The sequence below is a fragment of the Papio anubis genome, chromosome 8 (assembly GCF_008728515.1).
Source record: "Papio anubis isolate 15944 chromosome 8, Panubis1.0, whole genome shotgun sequence".
Taxonomy (NCBI): Eukaryota; Metazoa; Chordata; class Mammalia; order Primates; family Cercopithecidae; genus Papio; species Papio anubis.
Window position 1 is genome coordinate 38,170,388 of NC_044983.1, and position 21,389 is coordinate 38,191,776.

The 21,389-nt window shown below is 36.6% G+C and overlaps 1 protein-coding gene across 1 annotated transcript in view; it reads right to left on the reverse strand.

The window, feature by feature from the left end:
* The window catches only part of ADAM2 (ADAM metallopeptidase domain 2), a 113,906-nt gene that overhangs the window by 53,685 nt on the left and 38,832 nt on the right, over positions 1 to 21,389 (reverse strand). Inside the window, exons 8-10 of the mRNA XM_003902677.4 lie at positions 3,627 to 3,698; positions 3,043 to 3,209; positions 1,908 to 1,989 (exon numbers count right to left, since the gene is read on the reverse strand). Coding sequence (XP_003902726.1) covers positions 1,908 to 1,989; positions 3,043 to 3,209; positions 3,627 to 3,698 — 321 coding nt within the window. The remainder of the gene's footprint in view (positions 1 to 1,907; positions 1,990 to 3,042; positions 3,210 to 3,626; positions 3,699 to 21,389) is intronic.

The following is a 21,389-nucleotide window of genomic DNA, read 5'->3' on the forward strand; positions in this document are numbered from 1 at the left end:
TATAAAAACAACAGACGCTGATGAGGCTATGAAGAAAACGGACTGCTTATACACTGTTAGGGGGAACTGGAATTAGTTCAGAAACTGTGGAAAGCAGTTTGGAGAGTTCTCAAATAACTTAAAACAGAACTACCATTCAGTCCAGCAATACTACTACTGGGTATATATACAAAAGAAAATAAATCAATCCCAGCACTTTGGGACGCCAAGGCGGGTGGATCACCTGAGGTCAGGAGTTCGAGACCAGCCTAGCCAAATTGGCGAAACCCCGTCTCTACTAAAAACACGAAAATTAGCTGGGCTTGGTGGTGAGTGCCTGTAATCCCAGCTACTTGGGAGACAGGCTGGAGAACTGCTTGAACCTGGGGAGGTGGAGGTTGCAGTGAACTGAGATAGCATTATTGTACTCCAGCCTGGGTGACAGAGAGAGACTCTGTCTCAAAAAAAATAAAGTAAAAAAAAGACAGAAAGAAAGAAAATAAAATCATTCTACCAAAAAGTCACTGGCACTTACATGTTTATCACAGCATTATTTACAATAACGAAGACATGGAATCAACCTAAGTGTCCATAAATGGTGGATTGGATAAAGAAAATGTAGTACATATAAACTACGGAATACTATGCAGCCATAAAAAAAATCATATCCTTTGCAGCAACATGGATGCAGCTAGAGACTATTATTCTAAGTGAATTAACTCAGGAACAGAACACCAAATACTGCCTGTTCTCACTCATAAGTGGGAGCTCAACATGGGGTCCACTTAGACGTGACGATAGTAACACTAGAAACCAGGAACTACCTGGGGTTGGAGGAAGGGTTGAAAAACTAACTAGTGGGTACTATGCTTGGTACCTGGGTGATAGAATCAATCATATATGAAACCTTAGCATCTTGCAATATACCCAGGTAACAAATTTGTACATGTATGCCCTAAATCTAAAATAGAATTTGAAATTATTTTTATCTCCGTTTAATTGATTCATCTCTTTATTGCTTCACTTAGCTTCACTTCATTTGTTCATTGCCTCTGTGAAACTCCAGTAGATATTGTACACTTACACAACAAAAAGGCAAGTTCTGTTTGTCAGAATAGTGACAGTATTATGAAATAACAGCAAAAAATATCAGTTTTGAATACACTAACATTCTCTAAGATAATTAATGTCAATTAGGACATTTGGTTCTGTTTTATTCTTTACTTATACCCTATGAAGCATTTTAAGGCGACTGATACTTTCAAATGTTTTATTTAAATCTGGTTCATAATTATGTTCGGTATATAATTAGGAAAACATACAAAATCTAAGTTTTAGCCAAAGTTAATTATTAAATATTAAGATTATGAAAACTTGAAGAGCACTTTACAGTAAAAGTAAACTAGTTCACTACCTTAACTTTCTAGAAAGGATATCTTGAACTCATGATAGGAAATTGAAAAATTTTTATATGTAGTTAATTCAATGAGCACTTCTTATAGTTTAAACATTTCTATCAGCAACAGTGACAAAGACACTTAAAACAATGCAAATTTTAATATACATAAAAGTTAACTATGAAAATGCATAACTGTATACTAATTTATGTAGCATACTTTCTTTCTTTCCTTTTTTTTTTTTTTTTTTTTTGAGACAGAGTCTCGCTCTGTCGCCCAGGCTGGAGTGCAGTGGCGCGATCTCAGCTCGCTGCAAGCTCCGCCTCCCGGGTTCACTCCATTCTCCTGCCTCAGCCTCCGGAGTAGCTGGGACTACAGGCGCCTGCCACCACGCCTGGCTAATTTTTATTTTTTATTTTTTAGTAGAGAAGGGGTTTCACTGTGTTAGCCAGGATGGTCTCCATCTCCTCACCTGGTGATCTGCCCTCCTCGGCCTCCCAAGCATACTTTCTATACATAACCATACCATACCAGAAGAACGCCTCCTGCATAGTTTGCATCACACATCTTCCCTTGAAAGGTGGCACCAACATAATTTGACTTTTCTCTGTAACTTAAGTTTAAAAAGGGATCATAATCACATAATTTTGTAAAAATTAATATGAATTTTTATAAGACAAATTTTACATTTATGATATCATTAATATTTCTATCTAACATTAATGTAGCATAGCATAAGATGTGACTAAGTCTTTCTACTTCTTTTAAAAACAATAAAATAGATTTTAAGAACAAATCATGAAAAGTGTATTTTCATAAGGATTTCTGTAACATAACAAAGATTTATTTTATGTAGATTTTAAAAAACTAAAACAGAAAAACTGAAGGAAAAAACAAAAAATATTAAAAATAAATAAAATTCCTTAAAAGTAAAAAGCTAAAGTCATGCAACTGGTTAATGAGCAGAATCACTCTATGGACAAAAGTCTCTGTTATTCAGACAAAATTAGCCTTCCAGAGACATGAAAAAGGCATGTTATATTTAGGGGACAGAAGATAAAAAGTAAAATGTTTAAAACTCCATGTATAATCTTTAAAACTCTCTCTCTGTCTCTCTCTCTCTCTATATATATATAGATAGATAGATAGATATACATATATACACACATATATATATCTTCTGAATATTGATAAAAGAAAAACAGAGTCTATTAAATAGGAAGTTTAATGTACTAAAACCTTAAGCACAAGGCAGATATATTAGAGATATTAAAACATACTGTTTCAATTTCTTTGCTTACTTTTTAATTTATAACAACAAATCATAACAAGAAGGCTGAATTACTGTATTGATAGAATTCAGATGTTTCTCTGAATAGATATTGTGAAAATTTTATGCATTGCGTGAGATATTCAAGAAGGTGGCATACACTCTTGGGAAAGAAGTAATATGGGAACAAGATGGACGAGTGAGTTTTAACTTCAAACCAATAAACACATTGATATCAGTAATTCTGTTATAAATACCATGTTGTGAAAAATATTTAAATGGTGTATGTAAGAAAAAAATAGGTTTTTAAATATACATTTATCAACTGTCAGATACTGGGTCAAATTGCATATATTTTCTTCAGGTACACTTTATATAATGTCAAGATATGCTTACACAAGTAAAAATGCCACATCATGAGGACGTAAAACAAGATAAGATCTTTTCCATCTTAAAAATGTGTGTAATAACTCTTTAGCATCTCCAGTGGTTGCAATTTTATTTTCATCTATCCAAAGCTCCAATGAAGACAGAATAACTGTAATATTAAGTGAAACAAAAATCTAAAATAGAAAACACGAAAATATGTTTGAACGTCACAGTTTTTAAAAATTAGATATATATGTTTGAAAACAAATTTATGACAAATATTAAGCAACTAAACTGTAAGCCTGCATTTGACCTTTTAAAGTATATTAGTAAGTTTAAAATGTTACTAATAATAAGAGTAATACTTGAGATTTTATAATGCTTGCATTTAAGGAAGCCCCATACCCTCTGCTTTATGTAATTTAAGTCTTACAGTAACCAAATTAGGTGCATACAATTATTATTATTCCTACTTCAGATAAGTAGAATTTAAAATAAAACTTAATTTCCCTGACATACACAACATGCGGATTCACGTAGTGTCATAAGGAGGTATAGAAATTGTTTTAGTAACACAAGAAGTGCGAAAGTACTAAGAAGCAAACACTTACAGCATTCGTCAATCCAATCAACTGGAAAATCTTTTGAGTGACAACAGTTGTACCAGACCCCATATGATTATACTGTAAAACATAATTATCTTTTAGATATGAATATATATTGTTTAACATTTAATGATTGTTATTGTTTCATTTAAAATTCAGTTTGGTGAAGTAAGAAATTATTTAAATTACAAACATGTTAGTTTTAGACATTATTTTCTTATACAAATGATATGTTATATGCTCAGTAAAAAAACTGAAAAATATGAATTGGAATTTATATTTTTTCCATAGAAATTTAAAAATTGTAAACATTATTTAAAAAGGTATAATTCTACTATCAATAAAATAATTATAATAATTATTAAAAGAAAGTTTCAGCTCTAAACTGTAATGTTTAGATGTGTTTATAGGAGACATAGCACATTTTTGAAGATACAATTCACGTAAAAGTAAAGGAACTTAAAAGATATACGATACAAACAGCAATAATAAGGAGCTAGGATTTATATCAGGAAGATATAAAAGTTATAAACATGTATACATCCAAAAACAGAGCCAGAGAATTACACAAAATAAAAAACAACAGAATTGAAGGGAGAAATAGAAAATTCAACAGTCATATTTAAAGACTTAAGTAAACAGCTTTCGATAATAGAATACCTGGGCCAAAAATTAACAGAGATATTGAAGACTACAACAAAATTATAAGGCAATAAATATCTATAGTACATTTCACTATAAAACAGCAAAATATGCATTCTTTTTAAGTGCCCATGGAACATGATCCAGAAATAGAGTGTAGAAAAATGAAAATGATTCAGAATGTCTATAACAATTTTAAATAAGAACAGAGTTGGAGGACCCACATATCTCAATTTCAAAACTAACTATAAACTACAGTAACCAAGGCAATTTGTTACTGACCTTTTGTTAGATTTACAGATCAGTGAAATTGAGTGCCCATAAATAGATTCTAACATTTATAGTCAATTAATATTTGAAGAAGAATCCAAGAAAATCAAATGGAGAAATATTAAGTTTTCAAAATTAAAAACTTTATGCTTCAAATGACACCATCAAGAAAACAAAAAGACAACCTTCAGACATAGTAAAAATATTTGCAAAATATTATATCCCATAAAGATCTAGTATATAGAATATATAAAGAACACTTACAACTAAACAACAAAGAGGCAACCTAATTAAAACATGTGCAAATAATGTGAATAGACATATCTCCAAATAAAATATGCAAATGAATAATACACAAATGCAAATATTCTCAACTTCATTGCATATTAGGGAAATGTAAACCAAAACCACAATGAGAAACAAATTCACATCCGTTAGAATCACTGTAATTCAAAAGACACACAATAACAAGTGTTGGTGAGGATGTGAAGAAATTGGAATTCTTATGCATACTGATGGAAATACACAATGGAGCAATCATTTTTGAAGACAGTTTGTCAAACATGAAATGGAGTTATCTTATAATCCAACAATTTGCAGTTCTCATTCTTCACACCTACCCAATATGAATTAAAATGCATGGCCACACAAAAACTTGTACACAAATGTTTACAGCAATGTTATTCATAATAGCTTAAAAGTGGAAAAAGTGAAATGTCCATCAGCTAATGAATAGGTAATCAAATTGTGATACAATAGGATAATATTTTACAGTAAGAAGAAATACAGTACTAATCTATGCCATAACATGTATAAACTTAAAAATCACTAAGGTAAATGAAAAAATAAAGTCATAAATCATTACATATTGTATGATACCATTTAAATGAAATGTACAAAACAGAAAAATCTGTACAGTCAGAAAGTAAATTAGTGATTGCTTGGCCTATGGTACAGGAAATTAGAGGCAGAGAGATTGGGAGTAATCGCTAATGGATACAAAGTCTTTTTGTAAGGTGATGATTATTCTAAAATTAGATTATTGTTATTATTGTTTGCACAAATCTGTAAATATACTAAAAACCATGGAATTTTACATTTCAAATGGTTTAACATCATAAAATGTAAATTACATTTCAATAAAGCTTTTTAAAAACAACATCAAAAAAAGGAGTTAGAACTTCCAAATCTTCTCCTCTTTTCAAGGAGATCAGTGGTACATCTCTCCACTGTAAGTAGGTTATAGTAAAGGGCCTTTTGAAAGGGAACAACTCCTGAAAAGAGAGAGATTAAATGTAATATTTTAACGTCCCCAATTAACACTCCAACCACATATTTTATTAATAGTGCTTTTCCCCCACAACAAAAATATGAAGATACAGAGTTTACCCAAAGAAAGAGCAGAGTTCTCCTCACTTGAAAATCCCATGCATCTAAACAGTTTTCAACTTTGATTTTAACAACTAAATATTGAAATATAATTATAACAGTTACAATTTTTTTTAAAAGAAAAGGATGTAAGGCCTCAAATGGGGTGACTTATGCTAAAGTTTCATGTCAATAAACTAAAACCTAAATTGTTTACTTGAAATATCTGACCTTTCAAGAATCAGGGGAGAGATAATAGCCAAGCAGGCCAGTTTTCAAAAAAACAGAACATTCTCAGTAACCAATCAAAAGGGGCCCAGTTAACCTAAGTTAGCATAATAAGAAAGTCCTCTCTGCTTTAACCCATATAAAGAATGTAGCCTGATGCTAACAAATCTGTTTTTGCACTATTGCTGTTTCCTCATTTCTGATAAATTTACCTAACACAGCTTATGTCTACTGGGTGCTGCCTGGTTCACAAATTATATTTAAAATCAGTTAGATCTTTGAAACTCAGCTTGTTAGGATTCTGCTCTTTGACAGTCTTTGAAGATCGTATCTGAAGGAGCCTTGTGGCTATCCCTGTAACCCATGAGGTATGCAAGTGAGGTGACTGCTGGCTCCTTTAGACTTCTCTGTCTTCCTCACCAAACCCAGAATTTGTCAGTAAGTTCCTCTTGAATTTCAGCTCTACTCTCTTAGTTGAGCTCCCTGATACTTTCGGCTTTCCAGTTCAAGGTCCTTTTGTGCTGTAGCAAAGCTTATGACCTTTGGGTGTTTTGTGGTGATCCATCAGACAGAAAAGGGCTGCAGCTTTAGAGGTAAAGGATAGCTGCTGCCACATTCACAGGGATTTTGTTTCTCTCCTTCTTGTTTCTTGTCTTATATGCAAAGGTAAGGAAAATCATTGACTAGATTGGTCAAAGGAATCTCAGAGATGAGCCACAACTTGACTGATGAGCAGGGATCAAACACTTAAAAGCTGTTAAAGTGTCTGCCACCTAAAATTAAGATTCCTGTGTTAGGATAAGTTGGTGACAGAATGGGTTCGCTTGACACTAGTGTACTTGCCACTTGCCAGCTTCAAGAAAAATTTCCATTCAGTGAAGAATACTATAAAATATCATACAACACAACAGTGTAGCATATCATCTTGGGCTTTTTTTTTCTCAGCTCCAAGAAACCCAAGACACAATACAAGAATGGAATCTTTACATTCTAAAGCATCCAGTACTCTATCTTCTGGTATACCTGCTTCTCTTATGCTCAAAATGTATGTTCCTGGAAGCTGTAAATATCTTCCAAAAAAAATGGCAAGACCTTACTAAAGATAATTTAGAATTGCAATGGCTTTTATGAAGAATGCTACAATTGCACAAAATCATCCATCTAAGAGGTGCACATGAAAATAAGCACTCCCAAATTAGGCATAGAGAATGGTACATCTATTTTCATTGATATGAAGTAGTTTCTATAAGACCTCAGGATTCTAAAACAACTTCACTAAAATATTCATTACAAAAGACTGTAAGACTGATGAAACCCCTATTGTCCTTCTCTTTCCTCCTCTGCCTACTAACCTTTTCACTTAGTTGGCTTCCCTCCTCAAGGAACAAAATAAAGGTAGATAAATGCCTTGTAAAGTTAGGCCTTCAAATCAATCAGACGTGCTTCTTTAACCACCTTTATATCTTGGTCAAGATCTTGAGCTCAGAGCAGTGGTTAAAGGCATCGCTGTTCTAGAAAATCCCAAGAAACCATCCCCAAAGTATTTTCTCAAAAAAAAAAATCGTGAAAGGACTGCAAGTCAATTTTATAAATAGAAAAAGAATGAACCAGGCTCTGACTATAAGGTAAGATTAAAAGCACTATTTTTAAAACATTCTGGTCTATGCATGTTTAGTCCAGACACAGAAAATGCTTTTTCTGCCCTCCGTGTTAATAGGTTTAACTCTGAATTCAGTAATCTAGTTAAAAAACACAAACTGTGTTGGGAAGACACTGATACAACCAAAATATGCCTTTATGGCACAATGACTAACTCTAGTCAGTTATTTTGAGACCTTTTCATAAGAAAAAGTTGCATCAAATCTCCATGTATAGGGAATCCTCCCTCCATGCGCCAGGACTAAAATTATAGAAACTCTTACATTAGAGAAAAGGCATTGGCTTAAATCTACATAGCAAGCCTTGTATTTATGTTTAAGATGCTTTTCACAATCATGTTGTCTTAATGGACTTTTACCCCCAACCTTATTTATTTCAGCAAATGATAGTATTTAGGTCCGAAGTCTGCATTCTGGGCCTTTTAAATGTCAATTCTTTACCTTATCATACTTAAATGCCATTCCTTTAGAAATGCAAAATGAGGCCGGGCACGGTGGCTCACGCCTGTAATCCCAGCACTTTGGGAAGCCCAGATGGGCGGATCACGAGGTCAGGAGATCAAGACCATCCTGACTAACACGGTGAAACCCCGTTTCTACTAAAAATACAAAAATTAGCCGGGCGTGGTGGCGGGCGCCTGTAGTCCCAGCTACACGGGAGGCTGAGGCAGGAGAATGGCGTGAACCCGGGAGGCGGAGCTTGCAGTGAGTGGAGATAGCAGCCACTGCACTCCAGCCTGGGCAACAGAGCAAGACTCCGTCTCAAAACAACAACAACAAAAAAAAGAAATGCAAAATGAGGGTAGCCATCTGTAGATGGTTATTAAGAAAAGGAATGAATAAAATGGACATTAATTGGGTTAAAACAAAACAAAAGTCTTAATGTAACATTATCAAGGGATGGATGGGCCAAAGGGACACCTTGGCAACTTCCCTAACATTAAAGAGTGTTAAACAAGTCTGCCCTATTTATCCATTGGGAGAATTTTTCAAGCTAGAAGGCAGAGATTACAATGAGAAACCTGACTTGTAACCACTTGAGGCAATGGTCAGGTAGGTTAATCAAGATAAAGACTGGCAAAAGGACAAGGGTCCTTTGGTTCAACTCACTGATAGGGACTCAGAGTCTTTTGTATAAGAGTAGGTAAAAGGGTCAGGGCAAAAGAAGTTTCCCGACTCCTTGATATGGGAGTCTCATGTGCTGTGGTGCCAAAATCTATCGGTAAAGCCCTCACTTGGGCTACAATTTGATTGAGAGAACATAAAAATATAAGGATTGATAGGTTGCAAACTAGTGAATTTCTATTTGAGGGACATAAGTCTGCCAAGTCACATTTCCTCAGACTAAGGAAAGTCTATACAGCCCATAATGTCCAACAATGGGTAGAAATAGCCTAGTCAGAGAAATAGTTTGATACAGAAGTGAAATGGAAATTTGGAAGATTTGTTGTCTAAAAAGGAAGAGGGCGGGGACAATTGGAAAAGTGGCAAATAAAAAATCTTAAAAGTCTGTTTTAGCCATCTGGGTGAATAATCTTGTTCCATTAGCTAGAAATATAATTCTGATCCAGATTTGCATGTGCTTTTATGAACTAGTGAGTTTCGTGTGTCACTGCATCAGGCACATGGCTAAAATTTTAAACTAAATACTGCAGGATCTGCTTCTGTGTATGTTGATGTATGCCTTGTAATATATATGTATGTTTGTATGTAATATATACAGGGTATTTTTCTATCTTCAAATGGTATTGCCAACATTAATATATGCTAAGGATCTCTATTTAATTAACTTGAAGAAAATAAGTGTTTATATAAATGAAATATTTCTAAAACTGCTAGAAATATGGGAATGAACTCAAATGCTTTTCATGTTCACTTGTTTGTGGATAACTTCAATGAATGAAAAGTTAGCTAAACCGTGCTGGTTTATTTAAAATAGACAAGTCTTTGGAGTTGTTGGCATGTTCTACCTAGGTTTCCTAATATAATAAGCTCATGTTATCTCTGTATTATGCAATTCATAAACAAGAAAAATAATTCAATGATGAATATCTTTGTTTTGTGTTATACTTTATCTACTAAAAAAAATAGATTCCTAAATATCTTTGGTAATTTACACTTTTAAAGTTTTGCTAAGTTAAGTTGAAGAATAGATAATTATGGACTATCTAGATCATTTTCAAATAAAGTAAATGGTGAAACATTAATTTCTGAACATATGTTTAAGCTGTAAACTCAAAATAAAATTCTAAGGCCACCAATCATATGAATGGACCCCTCCTCTTGGCCATAGCATTCCAAAGTTGACCTGAAAAACAAGTTCAGGCCATGATAGGAAGAGGGGTGGGGGTCAAACATGCCTCAGTATACCATCCTGCTTTTTGGAATTCAGGAAAAGACAACAAGCATTAACAACAACACAGACCATAGTCTGATAAGAAACATTTACAGCCTATTCTCCCTGAAGCCTGCTACCTGGCGGTTCTATCTGCATGATGAAACCTTGGTCTCCACAACTTTTAGTTGGAAACCAGACATTTCTTTCTATTGATAGAAAGCACTCAACCATTTAACAATCAGAAAATTTTTAACTATACCTACCACCTGGAAGATCCTGCTTCAATTTTTACTGTCCTTCCAGATTGAACCAATGTAAATCTTACATGTATCAACTGATGTATTATGTCTCCCTAAAATCCATAAAAGAAAGCTGTACCACAACCACCATGGGCACAAGTCATCAGGACCTCCTAAGGCTGTTACAGGCATGTTCTTAACCTTGGCAAAATAAACTTTCTAAATTCATTGGTACCTGTCTCAGATACCTTGTGGTTCAAAAAGTTTATATACTTTTGGTATCTTGTTTTTATATGGTATAAAGAAGCTAAAAATATTTGGATTTGTAAATAAACATGAAAAATTGTACCATGAAGAAACACATGTTTCTCCTGCACTTTTATAATAATTAGGCCAAGTTTAATGAGACTAGATTTATTCTGCAAACCAAATGGTCTTTCTTTATCTTTAATAGAAACAAGGGAAGCTATAGAGAGAAAAAGAACCTGTTTCAGAAATAGAGTATATACGCTCATTAGATTCTTTTTTTTCCCTTTATTTCTTCTTAAAAAAAAAGTGGGGGGGATACATGTGCAGAATGTGCAGGTTTGTTACATAGGTATATGTGTGCCATGGTGGTTTGCTATACCTATTAACTCATTCTCTAAATGCTCTCTCTTCAGCCCCCACCCCCAAACAGGCCCTGGTATATGTTGTTCCACTCTCTGTGTCCTTGTGTTCTCAATGTTCAGCTCCCACTTATGAGTGAGAACATGCAGTGTTCAGTTTTCTGTTTCTGTGCTAGTTGGCTGAGGATGATGGCTTCCAGCTTCATCCATGTCCCTGCAAAGGACACGATCTCATTCCATTTTTAGACAGAACATTATTCCATGGTGTATATGTACCACGTTTTCTTTATCCAGTCTACTATTGATGGGCATTTGAGTTAGATCCATGTCTTTGCTATGGTAAATAGTGCTGTGATAAACATACGTGAGTATGTGTCTTTAGGGTAAAATGATTTATATTCTTTTGGGTATATATACAGTAATGAGATTGCTGGGTCAAACAAACCCAAATGAGATTTGGGTTCTAGACCCTTGAGAAATCTCCATACTGTCTTCCACAATAACTGAACTAATTTACATTCCCACCAACAGTGTAAAAGTGTTCCTATTTCTCCACAGTCTCTCCATCATCTATTGTTTCCTGACTTTTTAATAATCACCATTCTGACTTGTGTGGCATAGTATCTCTTTGTAGTTTTGACTTGAATTTCTCTGATGATTAGTGACGTTGAGTTTTTTTTTTCATATGTTTGTTGGCCTGATAAATGCCTTATTTTGAGAAGTGTGTTCATATCCTTTGCCCACTTTTTAATAGTGTTTTTTTCTTCTTATAAATTTGTTTAAGCTCCTTGTAAATTCTGGATATTAGACTTTTGTCAGATGAGTAAATTGCAAAAATTTTCTCCCATTCTATATGTTGCCTGTTCACTCTGATGATAGTTTCTTTTGTTGTGCAGAAGCTCTTTAGTTTAATTAGATCCTATGTGTCAATTCTGGCTTTTGTTGCGATTGCTTTTGGCGTTTTCATCATGAAGTCTTTGCCCATGCCTATGTCCTGAATGGTATTGCCTAGGTTTTCTTCTAGGGTGTTTATGGATTTGGGTTTTACATTTAAGTCTTTAATCCAACTTAATTGTTGTATAAGATGTAAGGAAGGGGTTCAGTTTCAGTTTTCTGCTTATGGCTAGCCAGTTTTCCCAGCACCATTTACTGAATAGGGAATCCTTTCCCCATTTCTTGTTTTTGTCAGGTTTGTCAAAGATCAGATGGCTGTAGATGTGTGGTGTTAATTCTGAGGTCTCTGTTCTGTTCCAATGTTCTGTATGTCTGTTTTGGTACCAGTACCATGCTGTTTTGCTTACTGTAACCTTGTAGTATAGTTTGAAGTCAGGTAGCTTGATGCCTCCAGTTTTCTTCTTTTTGCTTAGGATTGTCTTGGCTATATGGGGTCTTCTTTCATTACATATGAAATTTAAAATAGTTTTTTCTAATTCTGTGAATAATGTCAATGGTAGTTTGATGGGTATAGTATTGAATCTATAAATTACTTTGGACAGTATGTTCATTTTCATGATATTGATTCTTCCTATCAATGAGGAAGGAATGTTTTTCAATTTGTTTGTGTCCTCTTTTATTTCCTTGACTTTTAGTTCTCTTTGAAGAGGTCTTTCACATTCCTTGTTAGCTGTATCCCTACGTATTTTATTTTCTTTGTAGTGATTGCAAATGGGAGTTCATTTATGATTTGGCTCTCTGCTTGCCTATTGTTGGTGTAAAGGAATGCTTGTGATTTTTGCACATTGATTTTATATCCTGAGACTTTGCTGAAGTTGCTTATCAGTTGAAGAAGCTTTTGGGCTGAGATGATGGGGTTTTCTAAATATAAAATTATGTCATCTGCAAACAGACAATTTCACTTACTCTCTTTCTATCTGAATACATTTTATTTCTTTCTCTTGCCTGATGGCCCTGGCCAGAACTTCCAACACTATGTTGAATAGGAGCGGTGAGAGAGGGCATCCTTGTCTTGTACCAGTTTTCAAAGGGAATGCTTCCAGCTCTTGCCCATTCAATATGATATTGGCTGTGGGTCTGTCATAAATAGCTCTTACCATTTTGAGATATATTCCATCAATATCTAGTTTATTGAGAGTTTTTAACATGAAGGGATGTTGAATTTTATCAAAGGCCTATTCTGCATCTAGTGAGGTAATCATGTGGTTTTTGTCTTTGGTTCTGTTTATGTGATGGATTACATTTATTGATTTGTGTATGTTGAACCAAACTTGCATTCCAGGGATGAAACCAGCTTGATTTTGGTCGATACGTTTTTTGATGTGCTGCTGGATTTGGTTCTCCAGTATTTTATTGAGGATTTTTGCATTGATGGTCATAAGGGATATTGGCCTAAACATCTTCCTGATTTAGTCTTGGTAGGGTGTATGCATCCAGGAACATATCCATTTCTTCTAGATTTTCTAGTTTATTTGCATAGAGGTGTTTATAGTATTCTCTGATGGTAGTTTGTATTTCCATGGGGTCAGTGGTGATACGCCCTTTATCATTTTTTACTGTGTCTATTTGGTTCTCTCTTTTCTTCTTTATTTGTCTAGCTTGCAGTCTATTTTGTTAATTTTCTTCAAAAAACCAGTTCCTGGATTCGTTGATTTTTTGGAGGGTTTTTCATGTCTCTCTCTCCTTCAATTCTTCTCTGAACCTAGTTATTTCTTGTCTTCTGTGAGCTTTTGGATTACTTTGCTCTTGCCCCTCTAGCTCTTTTAATTGTGATGTTAGACTGTCAATTTGAGATCTTTCTAGCTTTCTGATGTGGGCATTTAGTGCTGTAAATTTTCCTGTTAACATAGCTTTAGCTGTGTTCCAGAGGTTCTGTTACATTGTCTCTTTGTTCTTATTGGTTTCCAAGAACTTCTTGATCTCTGCCTTAATTTCATTATTTACCCAGTAGTCATTCAGGAACAGGTTGTTCAATTTTCATGAAACTGTGTGGTTTTGAGTGAGTTTCTTAATCCTGAGTACTAATTTGATGGCACTGTGGTCTGAGAGACTGTTATGATTTCAATTCTTTTGCATTTGCTGAGGAGCATTTTACTTCCAATTATGTGGTTGATTTTAGAATAAGTTCCATGTGGCACTGCGAAGAATGTATATTCTGTTGATTTAGGGTAGACAGTTCTGTAGATGTCTACTAGGTCCACTTGGTCCAGAGCTGAGTTCAACTCCTGAATATCGTTGTTAATTTTCTATCTTTTGATCTGTCTAATACTGACAGTGAGGTGTTAAAGTCTCCCACTATTATTGTGCCTAAGTCTCTTTGTAGTTCTGTAAGAACTTGCTTTATGAACCTGGGTGCTCCTCTATTGGGTGCATATATATTCAGAATAGTTAGCTCTTCTTGTCAAAGTGTTCCCTTTACCCTTATGTAGTGTCCTTCTTTGTCTTTTCTGATCTTTGTTGGTTTAAAGTCTGTTTTGTCAGAGAGTAGGAGTGCAACCTCTGCTTTTTTTTTTTTTTTTTCCTCTCTTCCATTTGCTTGGTAAATTTTCCCCCATCCCTTTATTTTGAGCCTGTGTGTCTCTGCAAGTAAGATGGGCATCCTGAGTACAGCACACCAATGGGTCCTGACTCCTTATCCAATTTGCCAACCTATGTCTTTTAATTGTGGCATTTAGCTCATTTATATTTAATGTTAGTGTTGCTATGTGTGAATGTGATCCTGTCACATGATGTTATTTGGTTATTTTGTACACTAGTTGATGCAGTTTCTTTGTCGTGCCATTGGTCTTTATATTTTGGTGTGTTTTTGCAGTGGTTGGTACTGGTTTTTCCTTTCCATGTTATGTGCTTCCTTCAGGAGCTTTTGCAGGACAGACCTGGTGGTAAAGAAATCCCTCAGCATTTACTTGTCTGGAAAGGCTTTTATTTCTTCTTCACTTATGAACATTAGTTTCGCTGGATATGAAATTCTGGGCTGAAAATTCTTTTCTTTAAGAATGTTGAGGGGGCAGAGCAAGATGGCCGAATAGGAACAGCTCCAGTCTCCAACACCACCCCCCCCCCCCCCCCCCACCCCACCCCCGCCGTGAGCAACACAGAAGACAGGTGATTTCTGCATTTTCAAATGAGGTACTGCGTTTATCTCCCTAGGGAGTGCCTGACAATCAGTGCTGGTCAGCTGCTGCAGCTCAACCAGTGAGAGCTGAAGCAGGGCGAGGCATCGCCTCCCCTGGGAAGCACAAGGGGGAAGGGAATCCCTTTTTCCTAGCCAGGGGAACTGAGACACACAACACCTGGAAAATTGGGTAACTCCCACCCCAATACTGCGCTCTACCAAGGATCTTAGCAAACAGGCACACCAGGACACTATATCCTACACCTGGCCAGGAGGGTCCCCCGCACACGGAGCCTCCCTCATTGCTAGCACAGCAGTCTGCGATCTTGCAGCAACCTAACAGCCAGGCTGGGGGAGGGGCGCCCGCCATTGCTGAGGCTTAAGTAGATAAACAAAACCACTGGGAAGCTCCAACTGGGTGGAGCTCACAGCAGCTCAAGGAGTCCTGCCTGTCTCTGTAGACTCCCACCTCTGGGGACAGGGCACAGCTAAACAACAACAACAACAACAAAAAGCAGCTGAAACCTCTGCAGATGCAAACGACTCTGTCTGACAACTTTGAAGTGAGCAGTGGATCTCCCAACACGGAGGTTGAGATCCCAGAACAGACAGACTACCTGCTCAAGTGGGTCCCTGACTCTGAGCAGCTAACTGGGAGACATCCCCACTAGGGCAGACTGACACCCCACACCTCACACGGTGGAGTACACCCCTGAGAGAGCTTCCATAGCAAGAATCAGACAGGTACACTGGCTGTTCGAGTATTATTCTATCTTCTGCAGCCTCTGCTGCTGGTATTGAGTAAACAGGGTCTGGAGTAGACCTCAGGCAATCTCCAACAAGACCTACAACTGAGGTCCTGACTGTTAGAAGGAAAACTAACAAAGAGGAAGGACACCCACACCAAAACCCATCAGTATGTCACCATCATGGCAAGAAGACCAGAGGCAGATAAAACCACAAAGATGGGGAAAAAGCAGGGCAGAAAAGCTGGAAATTCAAAATAGGCATCATCCCACATGCAAAGGAACGCAGCTCATCATAACCAGATCAAAGCTGGACGGAGAATGGCTTTTGACGAGATGAGAGAAAAGCTACTCCAGTCCATCAAACTTCTCAGAGCTAAGGAGGTCATTACGAACACAAAGAAACTAAAATCTTGAAAAAAAGTGGAAAGAATTGATAACTAGAATAATTAATGCAGAGAAGGCCAGCGAATGGACAGAGATGAAAACAATGACACGAGAAATACGTGACAAATGCACAAGCCAGTAACCAACTCGATCAACTGGGAGAAAGAGTATCAGCGATTGAGGGATCAAATGAGATAAAGAAATGAAACAAGAAGAGAAACCTAAAGAAAAAGAAAAGAAAAAAAGAAAAAGAATAAGCTTATGCAAAGTATGGGATTATGTAAACAGACCAAATCTGCGTCAGTTAAGGTGCCTGAAAGTGAGAAGAAATAGGACAAGTTGGAAAACACTCTTCAGGATATCATCGGAGAACTTCAACCTAGTAGGGCAGGCTAACATTCGTTGGGAAATACAAGAGAAGCATACAAAGATAACCTCGAGAAGAAACAACTCCAAGACATACATAATTACCAGATTCACTAAAGTTGAAATGAAGAGAAAAATCTTAAGGCAGCCAAGAAGAAGAGGTCAGGTTACCTAAAGTATCAGACTAACAGCAGATCTCAGCAGAAACTCTCCAAGCCAGAAGAAGAGTGAGGGGCCAATATTCAACATTCTTAAAAAGAAAAGAATTTTAAACCAAATTTCATATCTAGCCAAACTAAGTTTCATAAGTGAGGAGAAATGAAAAGCAACTACCAGATAAGCAAATGCTTAGAATTTTGTCACCATCAGGCCTGCCTTACAAAAGAGACCTGGAAGGAAGCACTAAACATGGAAAAGGAAAAACCGGTACCAGCCATTGCAAAAACATGCCAAAATGTAAAGACCATCGAGGCTAGGAAGAAACTGCATCAGCAACGAGCAAAATAACCAGTTAATATCATAATGGCGGGATCAAGTTCACACATAACAATATTAACATTAAAATGTAAATGGACTAAATGCTCAGGTGATTACCTGCCACGGGCAGATGATGATATATATATGGTAAAGAGTCGACTGATCAGTTTTGCGGACCATCTCTCTCTCTCTCTCACATGCAGAGACATACATGGAGCTCAAAATAAAGGGATGGAGGAAGAGGTCTACCAAGAAAATGGAGAACAAAAAGCAGGGTTGCAATACTAGTCTCTGATAAAACAGACTTTAAACCATCAAAGATCAAAGAGACAAAGAGGCCGTACATAATGGTCAAGGGATCAATTCAACAGGAAGAGCTAACTATCCTAAATATATATGCACCCAATGCAGGAGCACCCAGATTCATAAAGCAAGTCCTTAGAGACTTACAAAGAGACTTAGACTCATACAATAATAATGGGAGCTTCAAGACCCCACTGTCAACATTAGACAGATCAACGAGACAGAAAGTTAACAAAGGGGTCTCCAGGAATTAGACTCATCTCTGCACCAAGCAGGCCTAATAGACATTCTACAGAACTCTCACCCCAAATCAACAGAATACTTTCTACTCAGCACCACATCACACTTATTCCAAAATTGACCACATAGTGGAAGTAAAGCACTCCTCAGCAAATGTACAAAGAACAGAAGTATAACAAACTGTCTCTCAGACCACAGTGCAATCAAGCTGAGACTCAGGACTAAGAAGCACAAAACCGTTCAACTACATGGAAACTGAATAACCTGCTCCTGAATGATGTGGGTACATAACAAAATGAAGGCAGAAATAAAGATGTTCTTTGAAACCAATGAGAACAAAGTTACAACATACCAGAATCTCTAGGACACATTTAAAGCAGTGTGTAGAGGAAATTTATAGCACTAAATGCACACAAGAAAGCTGGGAAAGATCTAAAAATTGACACTCTAACAACACAATTAAAAAGAACTAGAGAAGCAAGAGCAAATGCATTCAAAAGCTAGCAGAAGGCAAAAAGAAATAACTAAGACAGAGCAGAACTGAAGGAGATAGAGACACAAAAACCCTCCAAAAATCAGTGAATCCAGGAGTTGGTTTTGAAAAGATCAACAAAATTGATAGACCACTAGCAAGACTAATAAAGAGAGAAGGAGAATCAAATAGCATTAAAAAATGATAAAGGGGATATACTACCAACCCCACAGAAATACAAACTACCATCAGAGAATACTATATAAACACCTCTACATAAATAAACTAGAAAATCTAGAAGAAGAAATGGATAATTTCCTGGACACTTACACTCTCCCAAGACTAAACCAGGAAGAAGTTGAATCCTGAATAGACCAATAGCAGGCTCTGAAATTGAGGCAATAATTAATAGCCTACCAGCCAAAAAGTCCAGGACAGATGGATTCACAACTGAATTCTACCAGAGGTACAAGGAGGGAGCTGATACCATTCCTTCTGAAACCATACAATCAACAGAAAAAGAATCATCTAACTCATTTTATGAGGCCAACATCATCCTGATACAGAGACACAACAAAAAGGAATTTTGGACCAATATCATGATGAACATAGATGTAAAATCCTCCAATAAAATGCTAGCCAAGGCGGATCCAGCAGCACATCAAAAAGCTTATCACCATGATCAAGTGGGCTTCATCCCTGGGATGCAAGGCTGGTTCAACATCATGGAAGTCAATAAACGTAATCCAGCATAAACAGAACCAAAGACAAAACCACGCAGTTATCTCAATAGATGCAGAAAAGGCCTTTTGACAAAATTCAACAGCCCTTCATGCTAAAATGCTCAATAAATTCGGTATTGATGGAATGTATCTCAAAAGGTATACAAGAGCTATTTATGACAAACCCACAGCCAATATCATACTGAATGGGCAAAAACTGGAAAAAATTCAGCTGAAAACTGGCATAAGACAGGGATGCCCTCTCTCACCACTCCTATTCAACACGTGTTGGCAGTTCTGGCCAGGGCAATCAGGCAAGAGAAAGAAATCAAGGAGAATTATTTAGTTAGGAAAAGAAAGAAGTCAAAATTGTCCCTCTTTGCAGATGACATGATTGTATATTTAGAAACCCCATTGTCTCAGCCTAAAATCTCCTTAAGCTGGTAGAAACTAGCAAAATCTCAGGATACAAAATTAATGTGCAAAATCCACAAGCATTCATATACACCAGTAACAGACAAACAGAGAGCCAAATCATGAATGAACTTCCATTCACAATTGCTTCAAAGAGAATGAAATACCTAGGAATCCAACTTACAAGGGATGTAAGGGACCTCTTCAAGGAGAACTACAAACCACTCCAGAGAAATAAAAGAGGACACAAACAAATGGAAGAACATACAATATATGGATAGGAAGAATCAATATCGTGAAAATGGCCATACTGCCCAAAGGTTATTTATAGATTCCATGCCATCCCATCAAGCTACCAATGAATTTCTTCACAGGGTGGAAAAAACTGCTTTAAAGTTCATATGGAACCAAAAAGACCCGCATCATAAGACAATCCTAAGTCAAAAGAACAAAGCTAGGCATCCATACTGACTTCAAACTATACTACAAGGCTACAGTAACCACAACAGCATGGTACTGGTACCAAAACAGAGATATAGACCAATGGAACAGAACAGAGCCTCCAGAAATAATACACCACACATCTAGCCATCTGATCTTTGACAAGTCTAGGAGAAAAACAAGAAAGAAATGGGGGAAAAGGATTCCTATTTAATAAATGGTGCTGGGAAAATTGGCTAGCCATAAGTAGAAAGCTGAAACTGAATCCTTTCCTTACTCATATACGAAAATTAATTAAAGATGGATTAGAGACTTAAATATTTGACCTAATACCAAAAACCTAGAAGGAAACCTAGGTAATACCATTCAGGACATAGGCATGGGCAAGGACTTCATGTCCTAAAACACCAAAACAATGGCAACAAAGCCAAAATTGACAAATGGGATCTCATTAAACTAAAGAGCTTCTGCACAGCAAAAGAAACTACCATCAGGTGAACAGGCAACCTACAGAATGGGAGAAAAGAATTTTTTGCAATCTACTCATCTGACAAGGGGCTAATATCCAGAACCTACAAAAGAACTCAAACAAATTTACAAGAAAAAAAAACAAACAACCCATCAAAAGTGGGCAAAAGGATGAACAGACATTTCTCAAAGAGACATTCATACAGCCAACAGACATATGAAAAAATGCTCATCATCACTGTGCATCAGAGAAATGCAAATCAAAACACAATGAGATTACCATCTCCACACCAGTTAGAATGGCAATCATTAAAATCCAGGAAACAACAGGTGCTGGAGAGGATGTGGAGAAATAGGAACACTTTTACACTGTTGTCCAGGATTGTAAAGCTAAAGATTTCCAACCATTATGGAAAACAGTATGGCGATTCCTCAGGATCTTGAACTAGAAGTACCATATATTAGCCATCCATTGCTGAGGATATACCCAAAGTTATAAATCATGCTGCTATAAAGACACATGCACCACGTGTGACATTGCGGCACTATTCTAATATAGCAAAAGACTTGGAGTCAACCCAAATATCCATCAGTGACAGACTGGATTAAGAAAATGTGGCACATATACACCATGGAATACTATGTAGCCATAAAAATGGATGAGTTTGTGTCCTTTGTAGGGACATGGATGCAGCTGGAAACCATCATTCTCAGCAAACTATCGCAAGAACAGAAAACCAAACACCGCATGTTCTCACTCATAGGTGGGAACTGAACAATGAGATCACTTGGACTCGGGAAGGGGAACATCACACACTGGGGCCTATCACAGGGAGGGAGGAGGGGGGAGGGATTGCATTGGGAGTTATACCTGACGTAAATGACGAGTTGATGGGTGCTGACGAGTTGATGGGTGCAGCACGCCAACATGGCACAGTTATACATATGTAACAAACCTGCACGTTATCCACATGTACCCTAGAACTTAAAGTATAATAATAAAAAAAAAAATGTTGAATATTGGCTCTCAATCTCTTCTGGCTTGTAGAGTTTCTACTGAGAGGTCTGCTGTTAGTCTGATGGGCTTCCCTTTGTAGGTGACTTGACATTTCTCTCTGGCTGCCCTTAACAGTTTTTCCTCCATTTCAACTTGGAGAATCTGATGACTATGTGTCTTGGAGTTGATTTTCTCATGGAGTAATTTTATGGTGTTCTCTGTATTTCCTGAGTTTGCATGTTGGCCTGTCTTGCTAGGTTGAGGAAGTTCTCCTGGATAATATACTGAAGTGTGTTTTTCAGCTTGTTTCCATTCT